General features: G+C 51.4%; 2 protein-coding genes across 4 annotated transcripts in view; one reads left to right on the top strand and one right to left on the bottom strand.

Annotated features, from left to right (window-relative positions):
• Nucleotides 1–1188: 1188 nt before the first annotated feature.
• YBEY (ybeY metalloendoribonuclease) lies at nucleotides 1189–6189 on the bottom strand. The gene is made up of 4 exons (XM_057697957.1): nucleotides 5783–6189; nucleotides 4728–4856; nucleotides 3462–3530; nucleotides 1189–2424 (listed from the first exon to the last, which is right to left on the bottom strand). Exons 1-4 carry the CDS (start codon nucleotides 5990–5992, stop codon nucleotides 2338–2340), a joined length of 495 nt encoding a protein of 164 aa, XP_057553940.1. The 5' UTR covers nucleotides 5993–6189; the 3' UTR covers nucleotides 1189–2337.
• MCM3AP (minichromosome maintenance complex component 3 associated protein) overlaps nucleotides 6129–16371 on the top strand; it is a 46328-nt gene continuing 36085 nt past the window's right edge. For 2 of the 3 annotated variants that reach the window (XM_057697955.1, XM_057697954.1), the window contains exons 1-7: nucleotides 6129–6378; nucleotides 7060–8388; nucleotides 8633–8856; nucleotides 11036–11114; nucleotides 11359–11503; nucleotides 12551–12741; nucleotides 14674–14813. In XM_057697955.1, coding sequence (XP_057553938.1) covers nucleotides 7167–8388; nucleotides 8633–8856; nucleotides 11036–11114; nucleotides 11359–11503; nucleotides 12551–12741; nucleotides 14674–14813 — 2001 coding nt within the window. In that variant the 5' untranslated portion in view covers nucleotides 6129–6378; nucleotides 7060–7166. The remainder of the gene's footprint in view (nucleotides 6379–7059; nucleotides 8389–8632; nucleotides 8857–11035; nucleotides 11115–11358; nucleotides 11504–12550; nucleotides 12742–14673; nucleotides 14814–16371) is intronic. The other variant, XM_057697956.1, reaches the window with a different exon arrangement.

Genomic DNA, 16371 nt, shown 5'->3' with positions numbered 1-16371 from the left:
AGAAGGTGGGGCTGATGAACACATCTGGGGCGTGGTGCCCCCCAGCTCCACGGGCACAGAAGCTCTCAGACCCCACCCTGTGGACGTCTCCATCGGGCTGTTCATCTGCGTCCTTTATAATAAACCAGCGTTTCCCTGAGTCCCGTGGGCCATTCTAGCAAATTACTGAACCAGAGGTGGTGTTGTGGGAACCCCTGATTTCCGGTGAAGGTGGACAGTGGGTACCCTGGTCTAGAGTGAGGGCAGTCTTGTGGGCCTAAGCCTTTCACCTGTGGGGTCTACAGCGGCTCCTGGCAGTTAGGGGTAGAAGGGTTGTGCCACACCCGGTGCCCTGTGGGGGTGCTGGGGGGTCTCCTCACCGAGACGTCGAGGACACAGAGAGGCACTGCGTGTGCTCTGCAGCCCTGATGGAACTCTGAGGTGTCTCCAGGGCGTTATGGCCTCGGGAGCTGAGTCCAGAACACACCCAGGACAGGAAGGGGCTGGGATGTGGTGACATCCGGAGCAGGGGCCCTGCTCCGACATTGCTGGGTGTGCAGGAGGCTCTGGGCCCAGGCAGCAGGTGCCCGGGCGGGGTGGACAGGAATGACCAGTGGACAAAACAGAACCAAGAGGCCCCGCGGCTGGCAGATGGCCTGGCTGCTGATGGACTGTGGGGCGGCCCTCTCTCAGGTGCAGGTCAGGACACGCTCATGTTCTGTACTAAAATTCAAGGCATGTTTTCAACCACATACAAAAACACCCCTGAGTTAATAAGGAAAAAGAAAAACCAGCAGAAAATGGGCATAAGACATGAGCACTCACCCTTCTGGTGGAGGGGACGGGGATGGAGAGGGTCACTGATGACAAGACAAACGCAGGATGGCTGCGGTACACACATAGACACCATCCAAGCAGAGGGTCAGGGCACACCCAGGTCGCTTGGTACCTAGTACCAGGACCCGGAGGCCGCTGCCAGGGGCTGCCACGGGCTGGGGGCTAAGCCATCCGCCCTTGGGAAGCACTCGCAGGCGTCACCCTATAAAGCTGGACCTCCCACCTCCAGCCCCCAGCAATTCTGCTCAGGCCCATTCCCAGGAGAAAGCCCGCCTGTGTCTGGACAGCACCAGAGGTTCTGGGGGGCCAGATCTAATGGCAGGCGACCTCCAAATACATGCTGACAGGATCAGCGGGTCTCAGGAAGGCCTGGAGAGCAAAGAGCTTTGCGGGGCTATCTTTGGTCTTTGCCATGTTAGACTTTAAACTGAGATGAGTTTAAACTGAGAACAGAACTGCACGCAGCCGTGCAGCCAGTGGCTCAGGAGCACAATAGGCCCCGTGTCCCCCAAAGCCAGGGAGTTCAGGCTCAGGGTGCAAACCCAGTGGGAAACACGTTTTCATATTTCTAAAGTCGATGTATGAGAGAATCCAAATTGCTAGAATCGCGGTGTTCTGGGTCTCCGAGAAGCTGGTTTTATTGCCATGACCCTTTTGGAGCTCCTTGGAGGGTCTGTGGCACCATGGTCAGTGCTTGCACCCGACATTCAGGCGACGGAGGCCCTGGGTTGGCTCGGAGCCCGTCCCCTCCACATCTGCTCGCACCCACAATGCCCCAAGCGCGTGCACAGCTCTGCATAAAGCTCTGGGGTAACTCCTGGGTTTATTTTCATATTCAGAAAGCAGGACGTACTGACAGGGAGGCTTTCCTACAGAGGGACGGGACCCGGCAGTCAGAGCCCCCCAGGCTGGGGCCATGGCAGAGGGCTCGGGCACGGTCTACAAGCAAACAGCGGCCGGGACCGACGGGCATGGGTGGGCAATGGCCGGAGAGTGCTGAGGGTCCCCTGGGGGTGGGGTCGGCCTGGCCGTGTGGCCACCTCGAGGGTCAGCCTTGTCCCTCCCCTTTCAGAAGCGCCAAGCAAAGGCTGCAGGCCCCAGTGCTCCTGAGGGCTGGACGGGACCGAATCCAGGGGGATTGCAGCGGGCAGCGGAGCAGGCCCGCCTGGGCTGCCTGACGTGTGCCCAGTGGACACAGACCAGGCAGAGGTGCTTCTTCGCTGGAGGCAGAGCCCCAGGGAGGAGGCGGCCTACGCCCCACCTCTGCTTTCTGAGAACTCAGAGCTATTTTATTTACAACCCTGAAAATAACACACCCACTGTGCCCCAAACAAAGAAACGAGTGGACATTTCTCTTGTACTTTAAAAGGAAGGGTCCATGGATGGAATCCAGCACCTGCCAGGGCTGGCCCTCCCAGAGCCCCACAGGACAGCAGTGGTCAGCAGGGACCTCAGCGTGGGGGAGCCCGTGATCCTTGCGGCCCGAGGGGGTCCACCTTCCATCGCACTGGGGCACTTCTGTCAGAAGAGGCCCCTGGTCAGCGGCTGGAGCCTGGTCCCCGTGTGCCTGTTCAGCTCCTCGAGAACCTCCTTCTCCTTCTGGTACATCTGAAAGAATGGGGCGAGACAGCTCTGGACGTGCCCAGAGGCCTGGCCTCCCCGGGCCTTGGGGTTCCCTCTCCGAGGCCCAGGGCTCCCACACAGCCTAGGCAGGTCACAGTCCCAGTGCACAGGGAGTGTCAACGTGCTGCCTGAGGGGTGAACCCTGGACCAGCAAGGGCTGGGGGCCAGGGGCCGAGGCGGTGGTCTCACGTATGAGAGGACAGCCTGCCTGGGTCGCAGGAGAAGGGGCCAGACTGGCTGGCTCGGCCCCAGGAGCACTGGAGGGGTGTATGAGGGCGGCCCTCCTGGGGGAAAGGGCAGGCTGGTGGGAGACCGCACTGGAGGCTTTCCTGAGATGCTGGAGGCAGTGGGGCTGAGGAGCGGAGCGAGGGGGCCGCAGCAGGGTTGGGGGGTGGGGGGGAGCGAGGCGGAGCCTGGGTGTGGCTGGTGTGGACCCAGCTGCCTAGCAAGGCCAGGGAGAGGCCAACAGCACCGAGATATTTCTGTTAATGGGAAAACGTTTTCTTATGCTGCTCAGAGAACCTGTTTGATTGTGAATATAATCTGAGTTAATAAAGCACAATGTGGTGCATCTACCACACAGACCTTATACACAGAGTAAACGCTGGCAGCCTTCCAAGGAGCAGCTGCCACAGAACTTCATGTTACAGGCCTGGATCAGACACCTGCACATTCCAAAGCCTGTTTCCAACTGACAAATGTCATTACGATATCTCTCCTGAAGATTTTTTTTAACTTTAAGCCATTTAAATTTTATAGAATTTATAGAATGTAGGGTCTCTCCTCAGACCTTTTTTTCAATAGAGAATAAATAATGTAGATAACAGCATTCAGGGAGTCCAAGATTTAAAGCAAACGCTGTGAGTCTTTTTTATAAAGCAGGCATCACACGTTCCTCATTTCACTGCGTGTCTCCATTTGGTTTTTGTACTTGACTGCAAGGGGCGGGTTGCACAGCCCTGGGTCCTGGGGCCTTGGGCCGCAATGCCGCGTGAGTGTGCTGGGGATGGCATGGCTCCTACCTTCTGCCACTCAGCCTCCGTGCTGTGTGTGAAGCCCAGAAGGTGACACAGCCCATGGACGGCAGTCACCTGTCGGAACAATTAAGAAGCTGCCTCAGAGAGGTGGTCAGGGAGGAGGAGGAGGAAGCCAGGGAGAGCTCAGGGGATGCCTGGTACGAGGTTAGGAAGCCTCCTCTGGGTCCAGGCAGGCCTGCGGGCAGGTGGTGAGGGCCCAGGGGTGGGGTCTGGGGGCAAGCAGCAGGCCTGGCCCCTGTGGTGGGGTGTGAAGACCAGCATCTCCTAAGGAGTGGGGTGGGGCGGGGGCAGACGGGTGGGGAGCTGTGGAGGCACGGAGCACCAGGACAGGAGAAAGGGGAAGGCACCGGGGCCGTCAGAAGGCGCCAACAGGCAGCTGGGTGCCAGCTGGGAAGAGAGCGGCCTGGCCTGGCCTTGGGCCAGGGGATGAGGTCCTCGGAGTGTGGGCTGGCCCTCTGCTGCGGGTGAGAGAATCTTCAGGAGGTGTGGGACAGTGGAAGATGTCCAGAACTGCCCCCCCCAGCCCAGAGACCCCGGGGGTGCACAGCTGCTGGCCACAGGGATCCCAGCGCTGAGACCTGCCTATGCTGGCGTTCCCGCCACTCACAGGGAGAAAGCACACCCCCCTCCTGCCAGCACCCGACGCCTGGGCACAGGGCATCTCTCTGGGAAGCTCTGCTTCAAACCTCGGAAGCACTAAGCTCCCCAAAGATGATAATGTAGGGTGTGGCTGTTTGGCCAAAAGACGCCTGATGAATCCACGGGGATGTTAAAACAGGAGTCAATCACACACCACTTTTCAGAACACTCCTGCCACCCTTCGTGGCATCAAGCTGAGGAGACAGATCTGAAGGTCCTGAGGCCAGAATCCTGTCTGCTTTGGGCAGTTTAGTAAGCAGCTCGTTCAGCGGGTCTGAGCTGCTAAACGTGGCCTGCCCATCTCCAGATGGAAAGCTAAGAGTAAGGCCACTGCCAGGTCTCCCTCCTCCCAGTTACACACACAGGTACTCCCGGTCCTCGCCCCTCACCCAATGTGCCACGGGGCATGCAGACCCACGGCCCAGGCTCTCCTCTCTCTGAGGGAGGCTGAGAGGGCGCTGCCCCTGCCCCTCCTGGAGTAACCCTCGTCCTGCACGAGGACGGTGGTGTGGATGCCCACATCGCCTCCGCAACCTCTTCTCACAGCCCGGATGGAGGACATCGGCCTCTGCTTTGGCCAATCAGGATCTGTCATTTCAGCATCCCACTTACAGTCAGGACGTCATAGAAATCTTCATTTTCTTTGCACTGCTGGAAGATATACTCCACTCCCAGGAAAATGTCTCCCAAATTACAGTCATCTCGAAAATCAGGCTGGGGAATTTCGCCAGCTTTCAGATTCTGAAAACAGGGAAACACACATTCACAGAACACAACCTCATATCGCTAAGCAACCACAGGCCTACAGATTTCACCTCGAAAGACCCCGTGTCGCTAGTCCCAAGGCTGACAAGCTGGGCACTATCCAGAGACACTACACACGACCAACTGAAGACGTTTCCACCCCGTCCAAAGAATTACTTTCCACTCCTTTCATCCTTCCTAAGGTGCAACCACCCAGCTCCACAACTTCTATGGAGCTAAATCACCCCGTCGACACAAGTTTACATTTCTTTTCTTTCCAGCTGCTGTTCTGTCCTAAAGCAATAATCTCTCACAGTTTCCCACATAAAGACCACAAAGACTAGCCCGCTCCGTTGAGGGTGTTCACAATAAGCCAGTCACCTACGGCGTTATGTTTAGAGCGCTGACAACCTTACATCCTGTTAGGGAAAGTGATAAGTGGGCACTTTAACACATTTTTCAATGACGCACTGAACGTTTTATTTTGTTTCCTCTTTCGATGTAGGTCCTGAGGTGTGACACTACTGGATTAAACGGTAACCGAGACTCACCTCAGGTAACGGGCGGACTGCCTCCCCAGAGGCCTACGTTCACACAGCACAGGCGGGGACCTGGCAGGTTCCACACCCCTGTGTGAGCCACTCAGCCCGTCGGTCCCGTCCTCCCCTGAGTTCCTAACGCGTTCGGCGCGCACACCGCCCGCTGAGCGCCACCTGCAGCCCTGCGACTCGCCGCCGCACGCGGCCGGGGGCAGTGCCCGCCCTCCCCGGCGAGCGGCTCCGACGCGAGCGGAAGGCCAGGCCGCACCCCCCCGCCGCCGGTGCCGCAGCCCTTCCAGGGACACCTGAACACCGCGCCCGCGGTGCCCTGGGGAGGCGGCCCGGCGGGAGGTGGGCGGGCCGCGGCGGGCGAGCGGCGCGCACCTCGTGAAACGGGAAGGAGAGCACGTCCGTGGGGGCGTCCTCGCGCCGGTAGACCCTGTTCAGCCGCCGCATCCGCCCGCTGTCCGCGCAGACGACGCCCAGGCCCAGGCGCTGCACGCCCAGCGCCGCCCGCGCCGCCTGCAGCCGCTCGCGCAGCCGCGCCCTCCGCAGGGGCACCGCGCGCTGCAGGTTGCGCAGCACCAGGCTCATGGCGGCGCGGCCGCGGCACCGCCTGCCGCCCGGCCCGGGCCCCGACCTCTCGGCCTGACGCGGCCGCCGCCGCGCAGCAAGCCTCCCGGCCTGACGGAGCACCAGGCCGCGGCGCGGCGGGGGGACCCACGTCGCGGAAGGCGGCGGCCCGCGGTTCGGCCGCCGCGCACCGGAAGCGCCGCCGCTCGGCCGGAGAGCGGAACCCGCGCGCGGCGGGGCCCGGGCGGGCCCGGGCGGCGCGGGACGGACCGGAAGCGGTCCCGCTAGGTTTCTGCGCCGGCCGCGCCGGGACGCGCGGGCTCTGCAGGCCGCGGGCCTTCCGTGCGGCGCCCGCGCAGCGCCGAGGGACCCCGGGACGGCGGGCGGCGGCGTCCCTCAGCCGGACGGTGAGCGCGGCGCGGGGCCCGGGCGGCCGGGGGTCCCTGCCTTTCCCGCCGCTGCGCCCGCGTCGCTAACGGAGCCGGGCCGGGACGCGGGTGCGAGGGGGCGGCGCGGCGCGGGGCCCGAGGGCTGCGTGGTGCGGCCTCTGCGGGAGCGCGCGGGCCCTTCGAGCCGGTAGCTGGGGGTAGTCGCCCCCGTGTGAGACGGCAGGTGACTTCTTTGTCTGGGGAGAGTGTTTGGTGCTCTGGTTACCGGGAGAGAAATTAGCTGGGAGGAAGCATTGACACACGGATGTTTTGACAGTGTTACATTGTAATCTTCTAGCCGTGGAGACTGAAAGACGTCATAAACTCCGGCCTTTAGATTGAGAAGCCTAAACGGCGTGTATTTTGTTATTGCTCTTTGAGGGTTTCCGTGAATTTACCAATTCAGTAAAATGTTTCCGTGTTTTTTTTTAGTCTTAAAGGATCATGCTTTAAACCTCCGTAACAAAGTAATTTATTTGTACTAGCTTCTTTCTACCCCGCACTTCAAAACAAAACAAAACTAGACAAAAAAAAAACACCAATTGGCTTTCAGAAAATAGGAATACTTGGCCCTTTGCTTTGCCTGACATGTGATTAAAATTTTTTTTCTTAGTCTTCCAGCATGACATAGGTGTGATGATCTGACTTTTTGTTTTCCAGCTTATTGTGAAGATAAGGGGGAGCTCCCTAGCTAAACAGACCGTTTGAGGAAGAGGACTACTCTTCTACACATAGAGTTTATTACCTTCCAATAATTGGATCAGAACATGAATCCAGCTAATCCTTTCGGTGGGCAGCAGCCTAGTGTTTTCCCAGCATCTTCCGGTAGTTCCATAGGAGCATTTCAAGCTAAGCCACCATTTCGGTTTGGTCAGCCCTCCCTTTTTGGACAGAACAGTACATTATCTGGGAAAAGCTCAGGATTTTCACAAGTGCCCAGCTTTCCAGCATCTTCTGGACAAAGTCATTCTTCTTCAGTGCAAACGTTAGGATTCTCCCAAACCTCAAACGTTGGACTCTTTTCTGGAGTTGAACATGCTCCGGCCTTTGTAGCTACCTCTGGGCCTTCAAATTCATGTGTGCCTGGAAACCCCGGATTTAGTTTTAAATCACCCAACCTTGGGGCATTCCCAAGTACTTCTACTTTTGGACCAGAAACTGTAGAAATAGCAAGCTCTGGTTTTGGGAAAACAGAATTTAGCTTTAAACCTCTGGAAGATTCAATGTTCAGACCCATATCGGCGGCTGAATCGGAGCCAGAGAAAACTCAGAGCCAGATTACTTCTGGATTTTTTACCTTTTCCCACCCAATCAGTAGTGGACCTGGGGGACCAGCCCCATTTTCTTTTTCTCAGGTGACAAGTAGTTCAGCCACAAATTCAAAATTTACCTTTTCAAAACCAGGTAATAATAATTCATCATCATCTGCCTTTACCCCTGCTATGTCAAATCAAAATGTAGAAGAAGAGAAGAGAGGCCCAAAATCACTATTTGGAAGTTCTAATAGTAGCTTTACTAGCTTCCCCATATCTTCTTCAGGGTCCTTGGGTGAACCCTTCCCAGTTAGCAAAACAAGTGTCAGACAAGGATGCGAAGAAACCGTTTCCCAAATGGAGCCACTTCCCAGCCTCATGAAAGGACTGAAAAGGAAGGAGGACCAGGACCGGTCCCCGAGGAGGCATGGTCACGATGCAACGGAAGATTTGGACCCTCTGTCAAGGAGCGACCATCCTCCTGATAAACGACCCGTCCGCTTGAATCGACCCCGCGGGGGCACTTTGTTTGGTCGGACAATACAGGATGTCTTCAAAAGCAATAAAGAAGTAGGTCGGCTGGGCAACAAAGAATCTAAAAAGGAAATTGGCTGTGCTGAGTCTGGGGAAAATGACCACTTGGCCATCCCAGGAGGCAGTCAGTCTGTCCTGGCACCTTCCCGGCTTCCAGGTGTGAATAAAGAGGAAGAAACTGAAAGTAGAGATAAAAAAGAAGGTGCGCTCTAAAAATGTACAAAATACAGTAAATCCTGCTGGCAAGTTCTTGGTAAATTTCCGTGGGTGTTAGTTTGAGTTTCCTAGTAACCCCCCTGTAAACATTAGGGATCCTAACATACCACAGGATCTTGGAGTAGGTCTTACATCCATGAAAATTTCCTTTGCTCTGCCTGGTTGACGCCTCCTGTTGTTTGAAAACGTTGTACCTGATGCATTTCTGTGCCCATTCTCTGATCCCCTAGATTCTCTAAGAGGAACTCCTGGCCGTCAGAGTAAGAGAAGTGAGAGCACAGACAGTCTTGGGGGCTTGTCTCCTGCTGAAGTCACAGCAATCCAGTGCAAGAACATCCCTGACTACCTCAATGACAGAAGCACTCTGGAGAAGCACTTTGGCAAGATTGCTAAAGTGCAGCGCATCTACATCAGGCGCAGCAAAAAGCTTGCAGTGGTGTCTTTTTTTGATCATGTGAGTACTCCAACAAAGTTCACATGAGTGAAAAAAATAGGTTTTAAAGTGGCAAAGTTAGAGTGAACTTTCTCACTTTAAAACCTATTTTTAAAAAATCTATCAATCTAAACTTGCTAGAGTTTAGAAAAGTTAACTGGGAGAGACTGGAATAGCACTGTTTATTTCATAAATTAGAGTCACTTGTGAAAAGCTTGCAGTCCCCACTGAGTGCAGTGTTCTGGAAATGCTGGGAGAATGATTCCCATGAAGTCAGATTTCTCTAAAGCACATGGGAGTGTCCCTGTGACCACATAGCACTTTCTCAAACTTGAGTTCTCTTGTTTTGTTTTATGTGGTCATAGTACATGATCACTGTAAACATTCAAAGCAATACAGAAAGGGTAAAATCTCCTTGCAGTCCCAGCCTTCAGAGAGAACTGATGTGAATCATATATATACCTTGACTTTAAATTTGTGTATATGCGCATATACGCATGACACATTGGCTGCAGTGTATACACTTACATGAGCTGCTCACATTATGTAGGTTTGTATCTTTTGTTATTTTTTCTGAATATTCTTGTAGGGAAAAGATTACATTCTATAAAAATTTAGAAAGCATGTTTTCATGCTTTTTTGAATGATAGAAATACTACCCATCAACATAAGGGAAAAACCCAGAAAGTCCTATGGCAGGGGTCACAAAATCACCCATATATCTGTCCTCTAAGGTATCAACTATGAATATTTTGGTTGGTGTCTTTAAAAAAAAACAACTGCTGTGTGACCGAGCAGTTATATAGTCACATTGTTTTTACACAAAGGGGATCACACCACACATACCGTGTGGTAACCTCCTCATGTTCATGTGGTAATCTTTATTAGCTTCTGAAATCAACGTGCAGTCTAGATTAGCATGGGGTTATCAAGTGCTACATGGCATTCTGTCCTGTTTACATGCTTGGCCAACTTTTTGTTTGTGGACATTTTTGTGCGTGTATTTCTGATTATGTCCTGAGAGTGCGAGTTCTGTGCAGTTTTAGGGTTTCTGCTGTTTATTCCTTTCTGTTGATTTTTTTCTTGTTTTCAGTTCAGCAGCATTGATTACATTCACAGTGTTGTACAGCCATCACCTTATCTAGTTCCAGATGTTTTCATTCTCCCAAACAGGAACTCCGTAACCGTTAAGCAGTGACTCCCCACTCCTTCCTCCCCCAGCCCCTGGTGACCTCTCATCTACTTTCTAGCTGTATGAATTTGTCTATTCTAGGTGTTGCATACGAGTGGAATCTTGCAGTATTTGTTCTTTGGTGTCTGGCTTATTTCAGTTAGCATAGTGTCTTCAAGGTTCATTCATGTGGTTGTGTTTCATCCCTTCATTCCATGTGTGGGGGAATCACGTTTTGTTTATCTGTTCATCAGCCCGTGGATGTGGGTGGTTTCCAGCTTTTGGGTGTTGTGAATGGTATGCCATGAATGTGGTGTCAGATGTCTCTTCAGGACCCTGCTTTCAGTGCTGTTCGGTGTATACTTAGGAGTGGAGCTGCTGGGTCATACAGCAGTTTTTTTTAAAGCTACTTTCTGGCCATTGCAATGTGCTTTTTCTTCCAACTGAACCCTAAAAAGTACATATAAAAATAAAATATATAAATACATTGTCATTGTAAACAGTTCATTGATACATAAAAAGTTGAGGTCCCCTCATTACCTCCATCTCTCCTGTTAGAGCAAGCACAATTACCTAGCATGGTTCGTGTTTTTCTAGACATTTTCATAGGTATATCTATAGGTATACTAACATATAGTTGGTTTTGTGTATGTATATTTTATGATAATTTGTACCCCGTGTGTATCATTCTGCAGCTTCCTTTTGTGTTTAAGTGTGACTCGGCAGTCTTTCCACTGCTGTACTGGAAATCAGATGGTGAGAATCATCTCTCCAAATGCCAATAAGGCTAAGTTTATGGGTTCTGTCACCGTAAAGTCATTATTTTTGAAAAGGAGAAGAGCAAATACATGCTTGTGAGACAGGTAAGGGAGGTGAGGACTGTGGCTGCCGTGGCTGGAGGCAGGTGGTGTGGTCAGAACATGTGGCTGATAGAGGTGTAGCTCTGTTGTACAGAATTCTGCTAATTGCATTTAAGAGCTTAATCTCATCCTGATGTCCTTGTACTTTGTGTTGTGAACTGTTTTCCAGGCATCTGCAGCCCTGGCTAGGAAGAAGGGGAAAGGTTTGCATAAAGATATGGCCATCTTCTGGCACAAGAAAAAAATAAGTGAGTTTTCAGTTGTTCTTTGCACAGTTTCTACTGCTTTGTGTGCAAGGCCTTTGAGCTTTGAGTGTGAGCTCTTTCCCCAGTGCTGAGCTGGGGGTGGGGGTGAAGCTACCTCATAGTATTTCCTTGGGCTCCTTTGTAACATCCTGTCACAATTATAATATTGCTTTGCCAAGAAAAAGTAAAGTCTAGTGTCAAGTGACTTGTGATATCATAAGCTCTGTTCTGACTCTTGTGTCCTCAGGTCCCAACAAGAAACCCTTTTCCCTCAAGGAGAAGCAGCCCAGTGAAGGTGAAGCTGGCCCAGGCTCTGAGGACACACCCTTTCAGCACTCCCCTCTTGGCAAGCCTGTGACCAGGGCTGCGACTGGCAGCCTCCTGAGTAAAAGGTGTGGTTGGTCCTTCCAAATGCCTGTGTTTTACAGGGCAAGTGGGTTCTGTGACTTCTGCTGTCACTAAACAGGAGGGATTTCATAACCATCATGACAGATCGTGAAAGGAAAGTGGGCGATAAGCTGACCCCTGAGCATGAACGGGCTGAGGGATGTGGAGAGGCCTGGGGGAGGGGAAGAGGGAGGCAGCAGTGTGGAGGCCTCTGCGGTCCATCTGATATATATGTGTATAGGCCATCCCTTTCCCCCTTAAAATGTCTAATTGGCTGTAAAACGTGTGTTCCTAATCATCGCGTCTAGCAATTGCTGCAACTGTGCAGCCATGTGCACAGCCCTCAGGCCAGGTCTGGCACGCGGTGTGCACTTCAGAGACCTCCCTGTCTGCGTGAGATCTCAGTTCCCAAAGGCTGCTCCCCCCCCCCCCGCCCCCGGCTTGTGGCCTCAGATGGCTGTGTGACCCCCCACCTTCCCACCTTCCTTTTCACAGCAGGCCAGCTTCTGTTTAATCTTTCTTCATGTATTTTGGCCAATATATAGTTTTCCTCACATTTTGCAGTTAAATTTAGTTGCTGACTTGCTTTTGCTTTTTCCTTTCTTTACATCTTCTTTGACTCAAGTTCACAGAATGTCGAAAGCCAGCTAGAAAATGGGGAAGCTGACAGAATGCCCAGTTCTTTTTAGTACATGCTTCTACTGAAGGGAAGCTGTGTATGAAAACATGTAGGCATGATCTTTCCTCATGGTGTTAAAATGTTTTTTTTTTATTCCACTCTTAGTTTCATTTCTTTGAGATAGAAATCTACAGAGAATTCATTTCAGCTGTTTAAATGGGCGCATCTCACTTTTAAAGAGTGTGAACTACGAGTCGCGTGCATAACGCCTCCATGCTCGTCACCAGTGTCGCGGAGGCTGCTGCTCTCCTGCGCTTGTTGCTCCCCAGCCCTAGAGGAGTGGGCAGTCTTGGGGGATAAGGGAGTGTTCGGTGTGGAAGTGACCCAGATGCCCGATGGATACACAGCTCTTAGTGGGTCGTCTTCCCTGCAGCTCTCCAGTGAAGAAGCCGAGTCTCCTGAAGCCCCCTCAGTTTGAGGGAGACCCTTTTGATGAGAGTTCCGAGGTCTCCGAGGGGCTCGGGCCTTGTGTGTCGTCCCTCAGTGCCCTGGTAGGTACCGTGGCTGAGACGTCTGAGGAGAAGTACCGCCTGCTTGACCAGAGGGACAGAGTCATGCGGCAAGGTATGGGGCCGGTCTTCTCGGGAGCCCTGAGGGAAGGGGTGACCGCCGTCCGTGGGGCTCCACTGCGTTGAGTCTGCATGTACAATCTCTGTTGCTCTCTGGTCTCCTGAGGCAGTGAATGTAGACAAGGACATAGTGCAGATGTGTTTGTAATGTAATTTTATTTTTGGAAGAAAGCCCACACAGCGTTGATCTATGCTAGATTAAGTAATTTAAAATGGCAGTTTTTTAGACATTGAGAAAGCACACATTAAAAAAAATAATAAAAGTTTTCTATTTAACAGAAATCACCACAGATAAAACTACAAAGGGTGTCAATCCAGGGGAAAAATCTGTAACTCATCATAGACAAAGGGCTGATTTCCCAGATACAGAAAGTCCTGTAGAGTCAGTATGAAAAATACCAAATCCAGTAGAAAAATGAGTAAGGTCTGAGAGGTTCAGAAAAGAAAGTGTCAAGAGTTGGCTCTTGGGACTTCCCTGGCGGTCCAGTGATTAGGACTCGGCGCTTTCACTGCCGAGGGCCCGGGTTCAATCCCTGGTCAGGGAGCTAAGACCTTAAACATATGGAAAATGGAAATAGAAAGACATGGATGCTCTTGGCCCGTCACACAGCATCGAGAGATCTGGAGAGAGATGCAAAGCACTCCCCCGGGAATGGCATTTCCCCAGTGGGCTGCAGCGCCGCATCCTTGGGCAGGCTGCTGCGGGGGAGGAAAGTTGGCAGTATCTTCAGGCTTAGGGACACGCGTGCCTGTGACTCATTCCATGTCCAGGAGTAAGTCCCACAAACTACTCCACATGTGTGTGGTTTGTTTACAAGGTTGTTTATGATGACAGAGATTGGGAACTGACTGTCCACAGAGTGGGATTCTAATCAGACTGAAAGAAGGCTGGGGTTTCTTTATAGAAAAATGATCAGTATTTATTGTGAAGTGGAAAAAGCAAGGTGTGAGAAGTGTCTACCATTTGTGTACAGGAAAGGCGGAAGTGTGTGTGTCCATATGTACGTAAGTGTAGTTGCTTCTGTGTGTGTAAAAGTCTTGGAGGTGAGAAAGGACTGCTCCTGTTGACGGTCAGGACAAGGGAGCAAGGTGGGGGGGTGGCCCATCTTGGACATTGTTATACCTTTGGAATGTCGAACCATGTGAATGTATTTAAAACCCATTCAAAAAGCAAGTATCATGTTAACACTAAAAAATAAGTGCAGCGACCAAAAGTAAAACAGCACATCAGCTCTTCTTTGCAAAGAGTTTTCAAATTAAGTTTTACCTGTAGGATTTTCTTCTGTGTAGAAGCTGTAAATGGAATAATCACAGTGTCTCCTTAACACAGTAATAACAGCTGCCCTCATACGTTATGATGTGCTTTTTGTATTAAAAAATTTATTAATAGATATTGGAATTTTTAAAAATAATAAGATGTGAATGTTTTGAATTGTGAGGTTGTTGCATTCCATTTAATTTAAAAGATACTTTTGTAACTATTTAATTCTGTGGTTATTCATGACAAGACCCAGGTAACTTCCATTATGTGATTCCTGTTATATTAAAAACATGATGAAATACTGAGAGTTGTGGAACACTGGCATATTTTGAATATTTTCATTTAACAAATTGATGCTTTTAACAAAAATACTGCAGCACGATTGTGTATCATCAAGGTCATTATAAGTGTGCGCCCCGCCCCAAGAGTGTCCCGCAGACCTGTGACTGGTGGAGGCCCATCTGGAGAGGGGAGAGGGCCTGGCGGGCCTGTCACCTGGTGTGACAGGCCGTGCTTTCCTTTCTCTAAGGCCCAGTGTTTTAAAATTTTCTTTCCTTTGTAGTTTGATGTTTAACTTTTTTCTCCTTTTATCATTATGAAAATGCACTTCTCTGGCTTCCTAGTAACCGTGTGGCACACTCTCACTTCTTACTTGATGTGGTTTAGCGCGTGTGAAGAGGACCGACCTGGACAAAGCGCGGACTTTTGTTGGGACGTGCCCAGATATGTGTCCTGAGAAGGAGCGTTACATGCGGGAGACCCGGAGCCAGCTGAGTGTGTTCGAGGTGGTCCCAGGCACCGACCAGGTAGAGCCCCAGCCCCTGGGGTCGCCATCCAGCCTGCTGTCCTATCGATCACTTGTTTGGAGGGCATCGTGCAGGGGAGGGAAGGCTGCATCGGTAATTTCTGTACGTGTTTGATTGGGGTGTTCACTTTTCTAGAGGGTGGTAGCGATGTGCTGGTAACAACCGTGTTCCGTTGTTTGTGTTGTGAGGTGTGTGTGAAGCAGTCTTAGGTAAGGTGACTGGATCACGTGGTTCCCTAAGGTATAGAAATAGATACAGATTTGTTTCATAAATTAAAAAAATTTTTTTCCACTTTTTCTTTTCACAATTTTATTCCTATCCTTTTTATATTTCTGTTTTCTGCATTTGAGATTATGCTCTAGGTAAGATTTTTTTTAAATTAATTTATTGGCTGCTTTGGGTCTTCGTTGCTGCATTGGGTCTTCTCTAGTTGTGGCGAGCAGGAGCTACTCTACCTTGGGGTGCACGGGCTTCTCATCGCAGTGGCTTCTCTTATTGTGGCACACAGGCTTAGTTGCTCCACGGCATGTGGGATCTTCCTGGACCAGGGCTTGAACCCATGTCCCCTGCATTGGCAGGTGGATTCTTAACCACTGTGCCACCAGGGAAGTCCTCTAGGTATGATTTTGTATGAATCTTTTTCACTTAAAGTTTTATCATGAGCATTTTCTTTCTTTATAATAAATGCTTTCTTTATAAGCATTCCAAATTTAAATGTAGGCACTTATTTGATTATGCAGCTCTGTCCAGACTCCCCATTTTGCAGTCATTGGGCCGTTGCTGGTTTTTCAGCACTGTTAATAATTCTGGTGGGTGAGCTGTGTGTAATGCCTCTGAGGTGCTCAGCTGCCTTCCTTCTGATGGGCCCTATGAATGAGGTGCTGTGTCAGAGGTGTGACCTTTCATAAGGTTCCTGAACATGTGTCAGTGCACGTTCCCAGTTGTTCCCCTGCAGCATTTGAGGCTCTTGCTCTCTGTTACTCTTGCTTGTGGGCTCCTCCGCTCTCCTGCTGGAGGTGTACAGCTGCGTTCGCCTGGCTCAGGGTCCGCAGTCAGGTGGCTGCTGTCAAGGCAAAGGCCCAGGGTTCCTGCTCCAGGAAATGGAGAGGACAGCTGGCAGTGGGTCCCCAGGGTGAGGACTTGTGGGCGTCTCCGCCGCCACCCTCAGCCACTTGTCTTCAGCCTCTTACCGGTGGAAGATGCAGCTCCAGCTCCCGGAGGACCTTCCCCAGGCCCTGTGCTGCTGCTCTGCCCCGCCTCCCCCAGCCTCCTCCCTGCCGGCTTCACTTCTGGTCTGTGGAGACTTAATCTGGTGTTTGAGTGTGGCTCAGACCCTTTAAAATCTTTAGCATCCTTTACCTGTCACACCGCTGTGCTTGGAGCCAAGCAGGTGTGTTTTTATTGAAATTCCTCTGCATCTTGATGTGATAGCCTCTTATCTTCACTTCCTGTCATGTTTGCCAAAAACAAGTTTCCCTATTTTGTCTTTGAATTTTAATTGTTACCTTCAAAGAGAAATTTTATGTTTTAAAATTGTATTGTAGTATTGACCTTATTT

This window comes from Hippopotamus amphibius, chromosome 10 (genome assembly GCF_030028045.1).
Source record: "Hippopotamus amphibius kiboko isolate mHipAmp2 chromosome 10, mHipAmp2.hap2, whole genome shotgun sequence".
Classification (NCBI taxonomy): domain Eukaryota; kingdom Metazoa; phylum Chordata; class Mammalia; order Artiodactyla; family Hippopotamidae; genus Hippopotamus; species Hippopotamus amphibius.
The sequence above is the reverse complement of the archived record's forward strand: the minus strand, read 5'-3'. Positions and strand labels throughout refer to the sequence as shown.